This window comes from Erpetoichthys calabaricus, chromosome 9 (assembly GCF_900747795.2).
Source record: "Erpetoichthys calabaricus chromosome 9, fErpCal1.3, whole genome shotgun sequence".
Lineage (NCBI taxonomy): Eukaryota > Metazoa > Chordata > Cladistia > Polypteriformes > Polypteridae > Erpetoichthys > Erpetoichthys calabaricus.
In genome coordinates, this window is record NC_041402.2 from 101,633,906 (window position 1) to 101,650,813 (window position 16,908).

General features: G+C 41.9%; 2 protein-coding genes across 2 annotated transcripts in view; both read right to left on the reverse strand.

The window, feature by feature from the left end:
• LOC114657202 (killer cell lectin-like receptor subfamily B member 1B allele B) overlaps positions 1-16,908 on the reverse strand; it is a 509,866-nt gene that overhangs the window by 93,025 nt on the left and 399,933 nt on the right. The gene's annotated exons all lie outside the window — the stretch shown is intronic.
• LOC127529134 (killer cell lectin-like receptor subfamily G member 1) overlaps positions 1-16,908 on the reverse strand; it is a 42,722-nt gene that overhangs the window by 22,608 nt on the left and 3,206 nt on the right. The window contains exon 2 of the mRNA XM_051931749.1: positions 8,386-8,501. Coding sequence (XP_051787709.1) covers positions 8,386-8,501 — 116 coding nt within the window. The remainder of the gene's footprint in view (positions 1-8,385; positions 8,502-16,908) is intronic.

Sequence of the window (16,908 nt, forward strand, 5' to 3'; positions counted from 1 at the left end):
GCACATCCAATTATTTTCTTAGCAGACCTCAGAACATGCTGTTATTTAGATTTGGAGTGTGCCATTTCTGAACCAAACCAGACAACAATGGAGAATGTGATTAAACTTTCAATTATGGCTTTGTAAAAACTAGAATTTGCTGGGAAATATTTAATTTCTTTAGTTGGCGTAAAAAGTACAATTGCTGCTCTGCCTTTTTTATTGATGGAAGTGGTGTTAATGTCCCAGCTGAGAGTGTTTGTGATAGTTGTGCTCAAAAAGTTGAAGGATTCCACCATATTAAGTACAGAATTAATTTCTAATAGCAGAGGTTATAATTGCTGTTTGTGGAAGTTAATGACCATTTCCACTCTCTTGGTGGTATTGAGCACCATGTTGTTGGAAGCAAACCAAGACAAAAGATGAGACACCTCTTTTCTATAAGGTATTTTGTTGCCATTAGTAATTAGACCAATAATGGTGGTGTCATCATTGAACTGAATGATTTTAACCTTAAGGATCAGTGGACCTGCAGTCATTGGTGTACAAGGAATAAAGTTAGAGGGGAAAGTACACAGCCTTGAGGAGCACTTTACTAATGTAGAGACAGTCTGAAAGGTGGGAGCCCATACAAATGTATTGTTGCAGGTTTATCAGAAAACTGTAAATCCATTTACAGATGGAAGGATTCAGATCAGTCTGTAGAAGTTTAGCTAACAACAGCTCATGGACAATGGCGTTAAAAGATGAACTGAGGTCAACATGCAGTATTCTGGCATAAGTTCCTTTATAGTCCAGATGCTCCAGCACAAAGTAAAGGCCCATGTTGATGGCATCACCCAAAGATCTATTTGCTTGATATGCAAATCGAAGAGGGTCAAGATCATTAGCAGTAACAGACTTAAGATGGGTTAAAATAAGTCAAATATTTTCATTAAAACTGATGTAGGAGCAATAGGCCTGTAATTATTGAGGCAGCTTATATTATCACTTTTGGGAATAGGAACAACAATAGAAAATTTAAAGCAATCTGGTACGGTGCACTGTGCAAGAGACAGATTAAAGATGTCTGTGAAGAGAGGGGCAAACTGCCTGGCACAGTGTTTGATTGCTGCAGGTGAGACAGAGTCAGGACCAGCTGATCAGTGTTGCAAACAGCTTCCAGACAGCATATTCCTTGATGAAAAAGGAAGAAGAGGGGAGGTGTTTTTGTGAAGAAGTGGCTGGTGGATGTAAGTACTCAGCATCTTGTTGTTCAAATCTGCCATAAAATTTGTTTGTCTGGGAGGAATGAATCTGAGAGAGCATTAGAAGATATATTTCTGTTATTAGTAACAGACTGAAGGTTTCTCCATATAGAAGAGCTATTTTTTGCAGAAAATTGAAGTTCCAATTTATTTTTGTGTTTCCATTTAGGATATCTGATTGTATTGTTTAGCTTTGTGATAAAAGGCCCTATATATGCGCCCGACCAGGCACAGACTGACAATGAAGGCACGCTAAAATCAACAAAATGCCTTTTATTTTCTTCAGCTGATGTCCACATCTTCCCTGTTGTCCCTCAGTTCTAACACAGTCCCAACACTAAAGTAAAGCACCACACAAAGTAAACCACACTCTTCTTCTTCCACCACTCCTCCCAGGCAACCTCATCCTCCTCCTCCTGACTCTGGCTCTGAGTGGTGGCCGCTGGCTCCTTTTATTAGGTACCTGGAAGTGCTCCAGGTGCTTGATTGCCGAGTCCCAGCTGCACCTCTGGGTGTGGCGAAAATACTGCCCACCAGGGCCCAGCAGTTCCTGCTGCAGCACCCCCTGGTGGGGCCTGAGGAACCCAACAGGGCTGCACCAAACTCCAACTTCTATGAAGCCCTGCGGGAGTCCGAGGCACCGCTGCAACCCAAGGAGGCTGCCATCTACAGTCCAGGAGAAGGTATTGGGTCTCCCATGCTAGCTCCCCCGGAACATATGCTGAAGGGGTGTCACGGCCGGGCATGCCATCACAGCTTATATACATGTACTAGTGAATTATATTACTTTATATCCAGAGGCCATTTCACTGTGTCTGGCTAACTGCAAAACCATCAGCTAGAAGTTATTAGAGGTGTTTGTGTGAGTTGGTGTCCCTAAAGAAATCCTCATGAATCAGGGAACACCTTTAGTGCCCAATTTATTTAAAGAAATCAGTGCCCTACTTCACATGAAACACATAAAAAATACCTGTATTATCCACAGATGGACAGTTTGATTGAAAGGTTCAATCAAATACTAAAACAGATGGTAAAAAAAAATTAGTACATACTGTAGAGACAGGCAGAATAGGGATTAGCTTATTATGCTGGTTCTTTTTGCATCAAGAGCTGCCACAATCTTCCACAGACTTTCCCCATTGAAGCTATTGTACAGGAGGCAGCCAGGGAATATTCCGGACTTGGAAGTACAACATTATCAGAATGTTAGGATACTGGAATATATTGCACAAGTGCTTTAAGTGCATCCAGCCCCTTGTCCAATATCACTTAGGGATGTTTAAAGAATGTAAAGGAATTTTGAATATGTGGTTAAACAATCTTATCGCAGACTTCCTGAGCAAGTTTATTGTGAATTTAATTTAACCCTTGAATGAAAGAGTGGAGAGCAGTCCTACCAGGGAAATACACTTGCACTCTTTTCAAAAACTCTCGCTTTTTGGGAAAAGTTGACATCTAACCAAAGAATTCACCTGTACGAAACTGGAGCATGTAAATGGTGCTGCTAACGCCAAACCATTATGGACCAGCCTGATTACGCACAACATCATCACAGAACCAGGAGTCATTGTGAGAAAGCACCCCTATCAGATACCCCAGGCAAAATGAAACATGGTGGAGCAGGAAGATTGGAAAATGTTGGGTGTTATAGCAGACAGTAATGCCACTAGTGAAGTCACATTGTAATTGTCCCCAAGCCCGACAGCAGAGGCTATTCTGCAATGACTTCTACCGACTCAACCAGATCTCTCTTTTTAACACATATCCAATTCCCCAGGTTGATGGTGTATTTTAAAGACTTGCTCAGGATATTCCTTACAACACTGGATATGACAAAGGGGCGTTGGCAAATCTCACTAGCCCCTGAAGCTAAAGAAAAAAAAAATGCGTTTAGCACCCCTAGTGGCAACTGGCAGTACTGTGTCCTATCCTTTGGTCTACACAATGCACCAGGAACCTACCAATGTCTGGTGGACAGACTACTCTTGCTCCATTAAGCCTTTAGTTCTGCCTATCTTGACAACGTTTTCTTTTCCAGCACCTGAGAAGAACATCTGCATTGTGTCCTGACCATGCTCTGCATGTTTCTAGGAGCAAGTCTACACATCAGACTAAAGAAATATTATTTTTGCCTAAAGGAAGCTAAATAATCAGGTGGGACAAGGTCTGGTCAAGCCTCAGTGGACCAAAGTCACTGCCATTCTGAGTTGGCCCCAGGCAGAAAACCAAACAAGTGCAAGCCTCCTTACTGTGAGCTGGGTACAACCAAATGTGTGTCCCTAAATTATCTCACTAGGCTGTACCTTTTACAGTCTTAACTTGTAAGTTAGCCCCTTTTCAAATGGTCTGGTATCCTGATGCAGAAGCCGCATTCCATGACTTGAAGTAGGCCCTGACATCATCACCTATACCGCTAATTCGATTTCCGTTTGCCCTAGAATGGAGTAGCACAATCAGGAAGAACCATGATGTCACTTCAGACTTAAGCCAGTGAACACTCCACTCCTTTCACTTCTGCTTCACTAGATATGGTTAACTATACCAGACCCCTGTCAGACAAGGCCACGGACTCATGAAGAGATGATCTCTCTGAACTTCTGAGGCCAAACCTACACCACTTTAATGTCATTATTTTTACTGCATTTTCTCTACAAAGAAACCATGGTGGACCAATTGTTCTTCTGTCTACCCTGTCTGTTTTAATATTATTTATATATATATATATATATATATATATATATATATATATATATGTTATTGCCCAGGTATATTTGTAGAAAGGATTAAGGAAAAAGAGCAGAAGTTTATACGTTTTTAAAGTTGTGACCCTGTTGTGCTGTGCAAAATCTGCAATTTTTTGCCTATATTCCCATTATAAAGTGCTCAAAAAAATTAAAGGAACACTTTGTAAACACATCACATCTAAATGGAAAAATAAATAATGCTGGAAAACTATACTGATATGGACTGGGTAATTTGTTAGGAACAAAAGGATGCCACATCATTTGATTGAAATGAAAATGATCAAACTACAGAGGGCTTAATTCAAAGACACCCCGAAAATCAAAGTGAAAAAATGATGTGGCAAGCTAGTCGATTTTGCTGAAATTTCATTGCAGCAACTCACATTGTACTCAGAAGTTAGTATGGCTTCCATGTGCTTGTATGCATGCCTGACAACGTCAGGGCATGCTCCTAATGAGACGACGGATGGTGTCCTGGGGGATTTCCTCCCAGATCTGGACCAGGGAATCACTGAGCTCCTGGACAGTCTGAGGTGCAACCTGGTGGCGTCAGATAGACCGAAACATAATGTCCCAGAGGTGTTGTCCGGCATTGTCGTGCACCAGGAGGAACCCACTGCACCAGCATAGGGTCTGACAATGGGTCCAAGGATTTCATCCCGATACCTAATGGCAATCAAGGTGCTGTTGTCTAGCCTGTAGAGGTCTGTGTGTCCTTCCATGGATATGCCTCCCCAGACCATCACTGACCCACCACCAAACCAGTCATGCTGAACGATGTTACAGGCAGCACAATGTTCTCCATGGCTTCTCCAGACCCTTTCAACTTTCACATATGCTCAAGGTGAACCTGCTCTTCATCTGTGAAAATCACAGGGCGCCAGTGGTGGACCTGCCAATTCTAGTATTCTATGGCAAATGCCAATCAAGCTCCATGGTGCCAGGCAGTGAGCACAGGGCCCACTAGAGCAGGGGTCACCAAGTCTGATCCTGGAGGACCACCATGGTTGCAGGTTTTCATTGGAACCCTTTTTTTAATGAGTGCCCTGTTTGTGCTGCTAATTAACTTCTTGTGAATTAATTTTAATTGAATTGCTTTAAGATTTGTTCCCCTGAATTTCTTCATCCTTTCTCTGAAGTGCTTCATTTCTTTCCAAACAGAAATTAAATGTGAAGCGAGGGAGCCAGAGAAGACCAACTAAGTCAAGGCCTCAAACTCCAGCCATTTTCACTCCAACCAGCTGCTTAATGAGGTGCCAATTCTTGTCGTTAATTAAACCAGTTTTTTAATTCTGCGGCTTCTTGCTGCTCTCGTGGTGCATTGGCAGACATTTCTGAAATTGTTGATTTTCTCTTTCTAAGAGCAGTGTTAAAATGTTTTGGGGACCTGAGCAGACCAACATTTCTGAGACCTCCTTCATCGTTCTTTATTTTCAGATATTGTATGATGGACACTAGTTGTTTTGGCTCATTTTTTATCTCATTATTGTTTGGCTGCTAAGGAAAAAGAAACAATTAAGGGGTCTGAGTCTTCAAAAAGCAAGCCAATTTAAAATGAATTCAAAAAGAAGTTAATTAGCAGCAAAAGGGTCAGAAAAGGGTTAGAATGAAAACCTGCAGCTATGGTGGTCCTCCAGGACCGGAGTTGGCAACCCCTGCATTAGAGGATATCGGGTCCTCAGACCACCCTCATGAAGTCTGTTTCTGATTGTTTGGTCAGAGACATTCACACCAGTGGGCTGTTGGAGGCCATTTTGTAGGTCTCTGGCAGTGCACATCCTGTTCCTCCTTTCCCAAAGGAGCAGATACCGGTCCTGCTGATGGGTTAAGGACCTTCTACAGCCCTGCCCATCTTTCATAAAGTGTCCTGGAATATCCTCCATGCCCTTGAGACTGTGCTGGAAGACATAGCAAACCTTCTGACAATGGCACATATAGATGTGTCGTCCTGGAGAAGTTGGTCTACCTGTGCAACCTCTGTAGGGTCCAGGTATTGCCTCATGATACCAGCAGTGACGCTGACCATAGCCAAATGCAAAACTAGTGAAAAAACAGTCAGAAAAGATGAGGAGGGAAAAATGTCAGTGGCCTCCACCTGTTAAACCATTTCTGTTTTGGGGGTCATCTCATTGTTGCCCCTCTAGTGCACCTGTTATTAATTTAATTAACACCAAAACAGCTGAAACTGATTAACAACCCCCTCTACTACTTAACTGACCAGACCAATATCCCAGAAGTTTCTTTGACTTCATGCAATATGCTGATTAAAAAGTGTTTCTTTAATTTTTTGAGCACTATATTTTACTCAAGAGTAAAACAAAATGAACTTAAATACAGGTCACTTGTATGGCAGTTTAACATCAAAGCATTCTGTTTTCTTCAGTTGTAACAGTATCAATCACATTAACATGTATTTGAACTGAGCAGGAATTCAGGAGATGCCTCAAGCTGTATTGATAATTTTGTCAACTGTGAAGGGAAGGGCACCAGGACTAAACTGGTTTACAGTTTGAGACAGGAGATTGTTAAAACAATCAAAAACTTTATTGCTTGGGAAAATGGGTTACACAAACAAGATTAAAGAGCTTGAGCAAATTTGTCCATCATATTGACAGGCAGCCAATCAGGTGTATCTAACAATCACGTGTTGCAAAACCCCCTCATAAAATTTTATAATGAATATGCCTTGCCTGGAAACAACGTTAGAAGAAGAAACAGTGACAACAGAAGAGCAACATGAGAAGAGGGCACCAGCAATGTGTGGCCACTTTCATCTGATCATCAGCTAAATCGTCTCATGAACAACTTCGATTGCTAAATCAATGCCACCTTGGGACATTCATCTTTGACATCTGTAAGCTTTTTCTAAAGACTATATATACTGTATATCCAGACTTGCTATTCACATTTTCTTTTATGATTTTCTCTGCTGGTATTATTTCTCTTTAATAAATACCACATTGCTTACACTTTCTATACTTCATCTTCATATCTAGAGTGATTGAGGTAATAAGGTAACTTTTTATTAAGAACACCTGGAGCAGGAGGAAGTGCCATATGATTCAAGCTGCAAGGTTCATCGAGCTAAGGATGTAGAGCTCTGTCCAATAATAAACAGTGCGTTAAAGTAAGAAATACACTGGTTGATAAATGGCCTATAGCCAGGGATGTTGAGCCTTTGTATGTTTCAATATATTCTTGGAGACCAAAGGTAATATTTAGGTCTGAGATATATCAAAGACACTGCACGTTGTTTGTGCCTATGATAAGTAAGTCTCTTCGAGTACTAGGGAAAGTGGACTGTGTGTGTGTAATTTATACGGTACTTCTGTGGGTTAAAATCCATCCATCCATTTTCCAACCCGCTGAATCCGAACACAGGGGTCTGCTGGAGACAATCCCAGCCAACATAGGGCACAAGGAAAGAACCAATCCCGGGCAGGGTGCCAACCCACCACACGACACACACAAACACACCCACACACCAAGCACACACTAGGACCAATTTAGAATCACCAATGCACCTAACCTGCATGTCTTTGGACTGTGGGAGGAAACCGGAGCACCTGGAGGAAACCCACGCAGACACGGGGAGAACATGCAAACTCCACGCAGGGAGGACCCGGGAAATGAACCTGGGTCTCCTAACTGCGAGGCGGCAGCGCTACCCACTGCACCACCGTATATATATATATATATATATATATATATATATATATATATATATATATATATATATATATATATATATATATATATATATATATATATATATTGTAGAAAAGGTGCTATATAGCGCCCGACCCGGCACAGAATGACACAGAGGCACGTATAAAACACAAGCGCTTTATTTTCTTCTTTTCCCGTGGGCGCACGTCTTCCCCGTGACCCACAGGCAATACACAGTCCCAAAAGCACCTCTTTCTACACCACAACAGCACTCTTTTCTCCTCTCCCACCACTCCTCGCAAGCTTTGTCTCCTTCCTCCCAACTCTGGCTCTCTGAGTGGTGGTGGCTGGCCTTTTTTATATTCCACCCAGAAGCATTCCAGGTGCTTGGCCACCTGGTCCTAATTGCCCTTCCGGGTGGGGCTGAAGATATGACCAGCCAGGCTGCTGACTACATGCAGCTCCCCCTGGCGGCCATCTGAGCCCCCAACCAGGCTGTGGAGGACTCCATGTCCCATGGAGCCATGCACCGGGTTGGGGAATCATTGGCTGCCAGGGAGGCTGCCACCAAGCGTCCCGGGGGAGGTATTGAACAGTCCATGGCTGCTTCCCCAGAACAGATGCAGCAGAGGCGTCCCTGCCGGGCATGGGACCCAGCTGTTCATTACAATATATATATATATATATATATATATATATATATATATATATATATATATATATATAAACCAGAAGTGCATTCTTACCTTTTAGTGTCTAATGGTGTGCCATCCAGCCATCTCCACCCGTCAAAAGAATTTGGTTGCCACAGCCCAATCCAGTAAGTGTATTCTTTAGGTATCATGTTTTTTTGAAGAAACTCCTGAAGAAACATTAATCCAGACATATTTAGAAGACAGTACAAAGTGCATTTGGTATTTCTCTCATGACATTCACATACTATATATATTCTTCATTCATTTAAAAGAAAGTAAACACATTTTCTACCATTAAAACATATTTCTCTTTCTAGAATGTTATGTTTTTCATTTATTAATTAGATTGTAAGGTGGTTAACTTAAATATTAAAATGACAATCTTCATTCTGGGCTGTATTTATTACTTAACACTCATGGTTGTAAGAAAAAATAAATAATAAATGTAATGAATTATTATTATTACTATTATTACTCAGAGACAGCTGAAGATTTTGCAACATTTTTACCATTCTAGGAAGGGTTAAAAATGCCACTGGTATGTATAGTAGGTACTCAAAATTCACAAATAATTTAACAGATGGCTTCACAACGATCCAAAAATGTCTAGAAGCTCAAAGAAATCTGGAGAAAAGAAAGAGAAACATTTACACAGAAATTCCCATTCACATTTTGGACTATAGGCCAGTGTAACATTCAGGAAATTTCCAGATGAAAATATTAGACTAATTTGACTAAAACTGGGAAAAAATCAGTTCAGTTTTGCCAAATTATCTTTATTTAATAACAGCCAATGTTCAATTAGGTTAATTGAACAGAGAGGTACAGAGAAATCTGGTCTATTTACTTACATAGAATAGAGAATTACATAATTAAATTTAACTTTGAAATATTTAGTACAGTACTCAGTCCACTTTCAGAATTCAATATTTTTATTGGGTTCAGAATATATTTTGTCATACATATAAGGAACAATGATAATTTTGAAACAAAATGCTCTGAGCCTAGTACAGCTTGCATAAAGGTCTCAGATTGCCATAAGAATTTTGCACAATGTAGGCCAAGCATGCTTTGCTTACTATATATCACATATGTCACCAAAACACATAATTTTGGATGAATTTGAGAAATATGTACTGTCTTCCATTATGAAGGTATGCCATCACTGGGAATACCCATTGAGACTGTTAGATTATACATATGACAATGTTGCAGACTATTATGATAAAACAGCAGTGATACAAATAAATAATAGTTTGATCAATGAGTCTCCTGTTTATTTTTAAATTAGTTTTTTATGAAATCTATTAATTTGAGCAGACATTTAAAATTTAATTTTTCTGACATTGCTTATACGTTTTGTATTCCCATTGTAAACCACTGATGACTTCTGAACAATGTTTAGTTTTTATTACCAAATTTGAAATTTATTTTAGATGCAAGTACTGCATCCAGCAAATGATCTCCTTTCAAATGATTTCTTTGAAAATGGTAAAAAGTGTACTACAGTTTCAAGATATTAATATTTCAAACAAATTCCAATTTCTTTTGTGAAACACAGAATTCAATGTTGGCTAAAATGATTTTGAATCCTGGAAAAATTGTTGAAATGTACTACCTGAAGTGTAAGGTGATCATTTTAAAATACCATGCCCAGTTAAATTCTGCAATTTAATGGGGCACTCCCATCCAAAAATGTAAAGCCAAGTGATACCCTTGATCAATCAAGCCTTCAGTAAGAGGCAAATATTGAAAGCTGAAACTCTGCCTTCCAATGAATGCCATCCTTTGGAGAATAAGTCATTCAGTCACTGTGTATATTAATCCAATAGATATCTGAGTGTGATAACAGTACATACAAATTTGTCCAGAGATGAGTTTAAAAATGATAAAATATGGATTTGTAAATGTAATACATCAGTTTAAATGGTTAAAACACAAATTGGAGAATCTAATATACTGCATCAATCCACATTGTAGCCCTCCTATCCTGAACTGTGTTTTCGAAAGGCCTCTTAATACTATGAACATCATAAATTTCATCTTAAGATAAAATTTAGCATCACCAAAACAGCCAACCTGCATATCTTTGGAAGGAAACTGGAGAAACACAAAGAAACCTATAAGGAAAACATGCAAACTCCAGGCAGGGAACACTTGGGATATAACCTGCTTAAAGAAATGCAGTATCTCTAAGACTGTGCCAGCCACAAGTTTAATTATTAACAGTATACTGTAAATCATTTAAATGAAGTTAATAATTTATCCATAGAATAATATGTAATAATATGTTTTAATGCATTTCATCATGAAAATTATCCATCCATTATCCAACCCGCTATATCCTAACTACAGGGTCACGGGAGTCTGCTGGAACCAATCCCAGCCAACACAGGGCACAAGGCAGGAAACAAACCCCAGGCAGGGCACCAGCACACCCATACACACACACACACACACCAAGCACAATTTAGAATTGCCAATCCATCTAACCTGCATGTCTTTGGACTGTGAGAGGAAACCAGAGCACCCGGAGGAAACCCATGCAGACACAGGGAGAACATGCAAACTCCACGCAGGGAGGGCTCGGGAAACGAACCCAGGTCTCCTAACTGCGAGGCAGCAGCGCTACCCACTGCGTCACTGTGCCGCCCCATGAAAATTATATCAAGTATAAATTTTAGTATTCTAAATATTCATAGTGCCGTCATACCATAAATTAATGTATTCTGTGTGTCAGTCTGTGGCTATTGTCACCACAAAATGAAGTTCATTTAAGATGCTGTGGCACCCGGACGGGGCTCATGCCCGACTGGGACGCCCAGAAAAACAGGAGGAGGGCTCATTCCTCCTCCAGACCGCGAGGGTGCGTCCACCCTGGTTGTATTGGGGGCCACGGGTACAGGGCTTGGAAGCCCAACCCTGTAGGGGTCCGTAGTCACTGCCAGGGGGCGTCCCCCTGCCTGAAGGACCCTAGACCCCAATACTTCCGCCACACCAGGAAGTGCTGAGGGGAAGAAGAGAGAGAACACCCAGAGTGCTTCCGGGAGGAAGCCGGCATTTCCGCCACACTGGGGCATGTCCGGATTGCCGGTGCACACCTGGAAGACATCCGGGTATGGATAAAAGGGGCCGCCTCCCATCATTCGAGGCTGGAGTCGGGTGGAAGCAGGACAAGGTGATAGAAAGAGAAAAGGAGGCGGTCCGAAGAGGCAGAGTGGTTGGCCTGGACTTTGGGGAAGATTGGGGTTTGCGGCACAATAAGTAAATGTCCTCACAGGTGGTGCAATGGTAGTGCTTCTGCTTTGCAGTAAGGTGACTATGGAAGATTGTGGGTTCGCTTCCCGGTTCCTCCCTGTGTAGATAGCGCTTTGAGTACTGAGAAAAGCGCTATATAAATGTAATGAATTATTATTATTATTAAATAGTAGTGTAAATAAATGTGTGTTGGGTGACATGAGCGTGTCTGCCTGTCTGTGTCCGAGCCAGTCTCCACAATGCACATAGCAATTAATGACTAGATTGTGTAGTACTTAGAATACAAAGCATTTAAGATACACTATTAAGCTAAACATTGATCTTAAGATGGAATTTTTAACATTCTTAGTGTTAAGATGCCTTCAGAAAATGCAGCTCAGGATAGTAGAGCTACAACGTGGATTGATTCAATATATTATATAGACAAATGCACCTTTTAACTGTATTACACACAGAAAAACATTTTTAATTGTTTAAACTCATCCCTGGACAGACATGTATGTGCTGTCACATTTGAATTGTGATGTGTGGGTCACAGACCTCCACAAGAGAGTGAGTCCACATTCCCAAAAAATCAGCTTTATTATTGTGAAGACAGGAACATTCTCAAAGCATTTATTCAAATGGGAGCTATCACTCAAACACAACTGCATACAAGATTGGATGATGATATCAGCCTGCATTCGCTTCCTTCTCAGGCCAACAGAACAGATAGCCTGTCTACAGAAGCGAGAAGACAAAAAAGCGAGCACACAGCCAGGTCAGCAGCCACTTTTAAATGTTCCCCGCATTCACCACTGGGCAACAGATGCAAACCTGTCAACTTGCAGTTACACCGGTACAACCAGTCCCTGCCTATGTTAACAGAGTGTTAGTGTACAGCTCAGTTGGGGGGATTCTTGAGGTCATAAAAATCTCACATTCCCCCATCTCAGCTTTATTCAAACTGGTGTGAAAGAAGTGACAGTCTAAGCCAGGCTCGGCCAGATGCAAAAGGAAGTCAGCATTGATATACACTGAAACGGATAATGACAAACCTCAAAATCAAATAGCTACAAGCAAACAAACCACCTAGTGAGTCGGGAATTTGTATCATTCTGCCTGTAGAGACACTGGAATAGGGTGTGATCAGTCACCAGGGTAAACCGCCTATCCCACAAGTAGTAGCAGAGCGCCTCCACCACCCACTTGATAGCCAAATATTCTTTCTCGATCGTCCTGCTAAGAAGTGTGAGGGGATGTTTTTGCCCATCGAAATTGTAAGAAATTACAGCCCCCAAACCAAACACTCACACCTGTCTGTAGAATGAATTCCTTAGCAAAGTGATTCCACAGAACTGAGAATGAAGATAAAGTAGATTTTAAGTCAGAGAAGGACCTTTTACAATCATCACACCAGACATATGCTGCAGTTCTTTCTGCCGTTTGTCAGGTCAGTAAAAGGGACAGCTATATGAGCAAAATTTGGATTGAACCACGATAATAACCAGCGAGTCCAAGGAAAGCACAAACCTGTTTCTGCATTTCTAGACATGGATACGCCAGCACCTTACCCGCCATATCCAACTGAGGTTTAATCAAACCATTCTCCATAGAGTACCCTGAGTAATGTGCTTACAACATCCCAAGTTTACACTTTTTAGGGTTAGCTGCCAAGCCAACCAGCCTCAAACTGTCAAGCACTGCCTGTAGACAGTAACGATGCAACCACCAATCATTACTGAAAATGACTATGTTATTAAGATACGCTCCAACATACGTGGAATGGGGTCACAGTATCTAATCTTTCATCTGCTGAAACGTCAGCAGTGCGCTATGTATATCAAATGGGAATCTGGTGAATTCAAACAACCCATCCGAGAAATCAAATGTGTTTTCTCACAGGATTCCTCCAGCGGCACCTGCCAGTACCCATTCGTGGAACCCAGGGTGGAAATATATAAGGCTTACTGAAGTCATCAATACATAGCATCGGTTATACAGTAATCCCTCCTCCATCGCGGGGGTTGCGTTCCAGAGCCACCCGCGAAATAAGAAAATCCACGAAGTAGAAACCATATGTTTATATGGTTATTTTTATATTGTCATGCTTGGGTCACAGATTTGCGCAGAAACACAGGAGGTTGTAGAGAGACAGGAACGTTATTCAAACACTGCAAACAAACATTTGTCTCTTTTTCAAAAGTTTAAACTGTGCTCCATGACAAGACAGAGATGACAGTTCCGTCTCACAATTAAAAGAATGCAAACATATCTTCCTCTTCAAGTCAGGAGCAGATGTCAGAGAGATAGAGAAAAAAAGCAAACAAATCAATAGGGCTGTTTAGCTTTTAAGTATGCGAAGCACCGCGGCACAAAGCTGTTGAAGGCGGCAGCTCACACCCCCTCCGTCAGGAGCAGAGAGAGAGATAGAGAGCCAGAGAAAAACAAACAAGCACAAATCAATACGTTCCCTTCGAGCTTTTAAGTATGCGAAGCACTGTGCAGCATGTCGCTTCAGGAAGCAACTTGCACAGAAGGTAGCAACGTGAAGATAATCTTTCAGCATTTTTAGACGAGTGTCCGTATCGTCTAGGTTTGCGAACAGCCCCCCTGCTCAATCCCCCTACGCAAGAGAGGGACGGAGAAAAGTAAGTTGGATAGCTTCTCAGCCATCTGCCAATAGCGTCCCTTGTATGAAATCAACTGGGCAAACCAACTGAGGAAGCATGTACCAGAAATTAAAAGATCCATTGTCCGCAGAAATCCGCGAACCAGCAAAAAATCCGCGATATATATTTAAATATGCTTACATATAAGATCCGCGATGGAGTGAAGCCATGAAAGGCGAAGCGCGATATAGCGAGGGATTATTGTACATCAAATTTGGAAATCTTATTCACGTGTCGAAAATCTATACATAAGTGAACCGTCGGGTTTGGAATCAGAACAACTGGACTGCGCCAGTCGCTTTTACTCTCGCGAATCACAACCAAATTGAGCATCTTCTTCACCTCCTCAGACAGCCCTTGTTGCTTCCAGAAAACGATACAGACGCAGCTTTACCTTAACAACAGATTGAGTCACAATTTCAGTCTGGCCAGATTGCTCAAAAAACAGCTCAGCCTTCTCGGTGTACATCAAATCATAACCAATATCAACCTACCATAAACCCAACCTCAATATGAGAGGTTATAGTAGTTGTGGCCAGCACCTCATTAGGATTGTTCCACTTCTTCAAATTTAGAATTTACATGGGCTAGCACTCGCCATAGGACTCATGGCTTCCTCCACTACCACAGTACTGAGCTATTTCACCAGAAACTTATGTGCGTCAGACGGCATCAAAGCCAAAACTGTATTGCCCTTATTGAATTCACGAAGTTTGCTTTTTCTATCATAATTATGTTTCTGGCTCCTATTCACGTTGCTTATGCTCAACAGCGATGAATGACAATTTAGAAATATGCTCTTGGAGTGAAGTGTCCCAGTCGACAAATTTCTCCATGAGAGTGTCAGTGCGAACCCTTGTCCATTCTTCCCAAAAATGGTCTAACACCCCTTGTGGCCACCTGCAAAATAACAGTTCAAATGGATTTAAGCCGGGAGATGCCTGAGGAGATTCCCGAGCAGCGAACAGAAGAAAGGGTTACACTGTGTCCCAGGAGGTCGGGTCACCATGAGCCACCCATCAAATCATTCAGTCAGGCCATTCATTTAAGGATGATAAACAGTGGTGCTCAACTGTTCAATTGGAAGGCTCTCACATAGCTGTTTCATGATGCAGGAAGTAAATGGTGTTGTAGCGGTCAAGGGCTGCTAAGATTCACACTGTCATTTCTGACGCGTGATGACGTGTCATCCACCCACGTCTCTAGCTGTTCTAGGCGCAGCGTCAGGTCATGCAGAAGCCGTCCCTCACCGGTCTCGGGCTGCTCCGGACTGGAGACACACAAGGAATCCAGCAGGCTTAACTCCTCTTCGAGAGGGGCTCTGACCGTAACATGACATGGCCTAGGCTGCGGACGCACATCAACCAGCGGTCCACTCAGTTCAAGCTCCTCGCCCTGCAATGCGCTTACAACAGGCATGCTTCTGAATGGTGTATGTGAAGTCGGCTGGAAGGGAACATAAATAACCCTGGCTCCTACCCGGCTCGCCAAAATCTGTAGCGGTCAGGGGCCGCTAAGATTCACACCGTCAAAAATGACGGTGATTTATTTATTTTAATAGAGGACACCCCAGGAACATTCCCAGCCTTGGACCGACCCACACACACTCACAACAGAGACCAAATGAAGTGCACTGGGAACATTAAACAATTAAGAATATAATGAAATTAAATTAAATAAATGAAAACAATAATACCACCCCTGACCCCTTCGGCGATATTACATTTAACAAATAAACACAAACACCACACAGCAAAGTCCATGTAAACCAAACCGGATGAAATGAGAGGGGATGAAGTTAAGTCCAGCGATTTGTATGTTGAAAGGGTGAAAGAAAACAGTCCTACTGGTAGTTACTGAAAGGATGAAGTCGGATGGATTGTTCAGGAGCTCTCAACTCTTCCGGAAAACCAATGAATCCCAACACAGTCCTCAGTGCACAGGTAGACAGATGATCCAGACCCCAACAAACAAATACAGTCCAGGACACAATGATTAATTAAGGTTCAAATAACAGCAGGCAGCATGACAGATAAACGCAACACACAACGTACCAAAACAAAACAAACTTTTTTTCTTTTTTGGCCCCCTGCCCTCCTTTTAACCTTCTTTGACCACCTTTGTTCCCAGCAGCCCCTGCAAGGACTGCTGGGAGATCCAGTTCTTACGTAGTAGCACTGCTACAGTGTACCCTGGTTAGCTTAAATCTCACATGGAATGCCAATACAAGTGAACACCTCTGACAGGTACTTAGCAACAGTCTGGGTGTTAATTTTTTGCAAAGATATCCTGGGATATCAACCAGCAAGTGTATATACTGATAACCATTCTTACTCTTGGGAAGTCGACCAACAATGTCTAACTAAACTCTTTCGAAAGGGATGTCGAAAATAGGCATCTTGGAACGAGGAAGCCCTAGTGGGTCGATGAGTGGAAACAATTTGACAGTCAGGGCAAGACTTACAAAACTGCTTCACATCTCTGCCCATATTCAGCCAATAAAAGCATTTCAAAATCAAATCCCTCATCTTTTCTTGGCTTAGACGACCACCCACTCGAGCCAACCAACTGCTCAATCAGTCTGCCCCCAATGCGATTGGAAATCACCCAATACAAGAAGCCATTCTTAATTAAAAAGTGTGGAGTTTTGAAACTAGGGCCATCC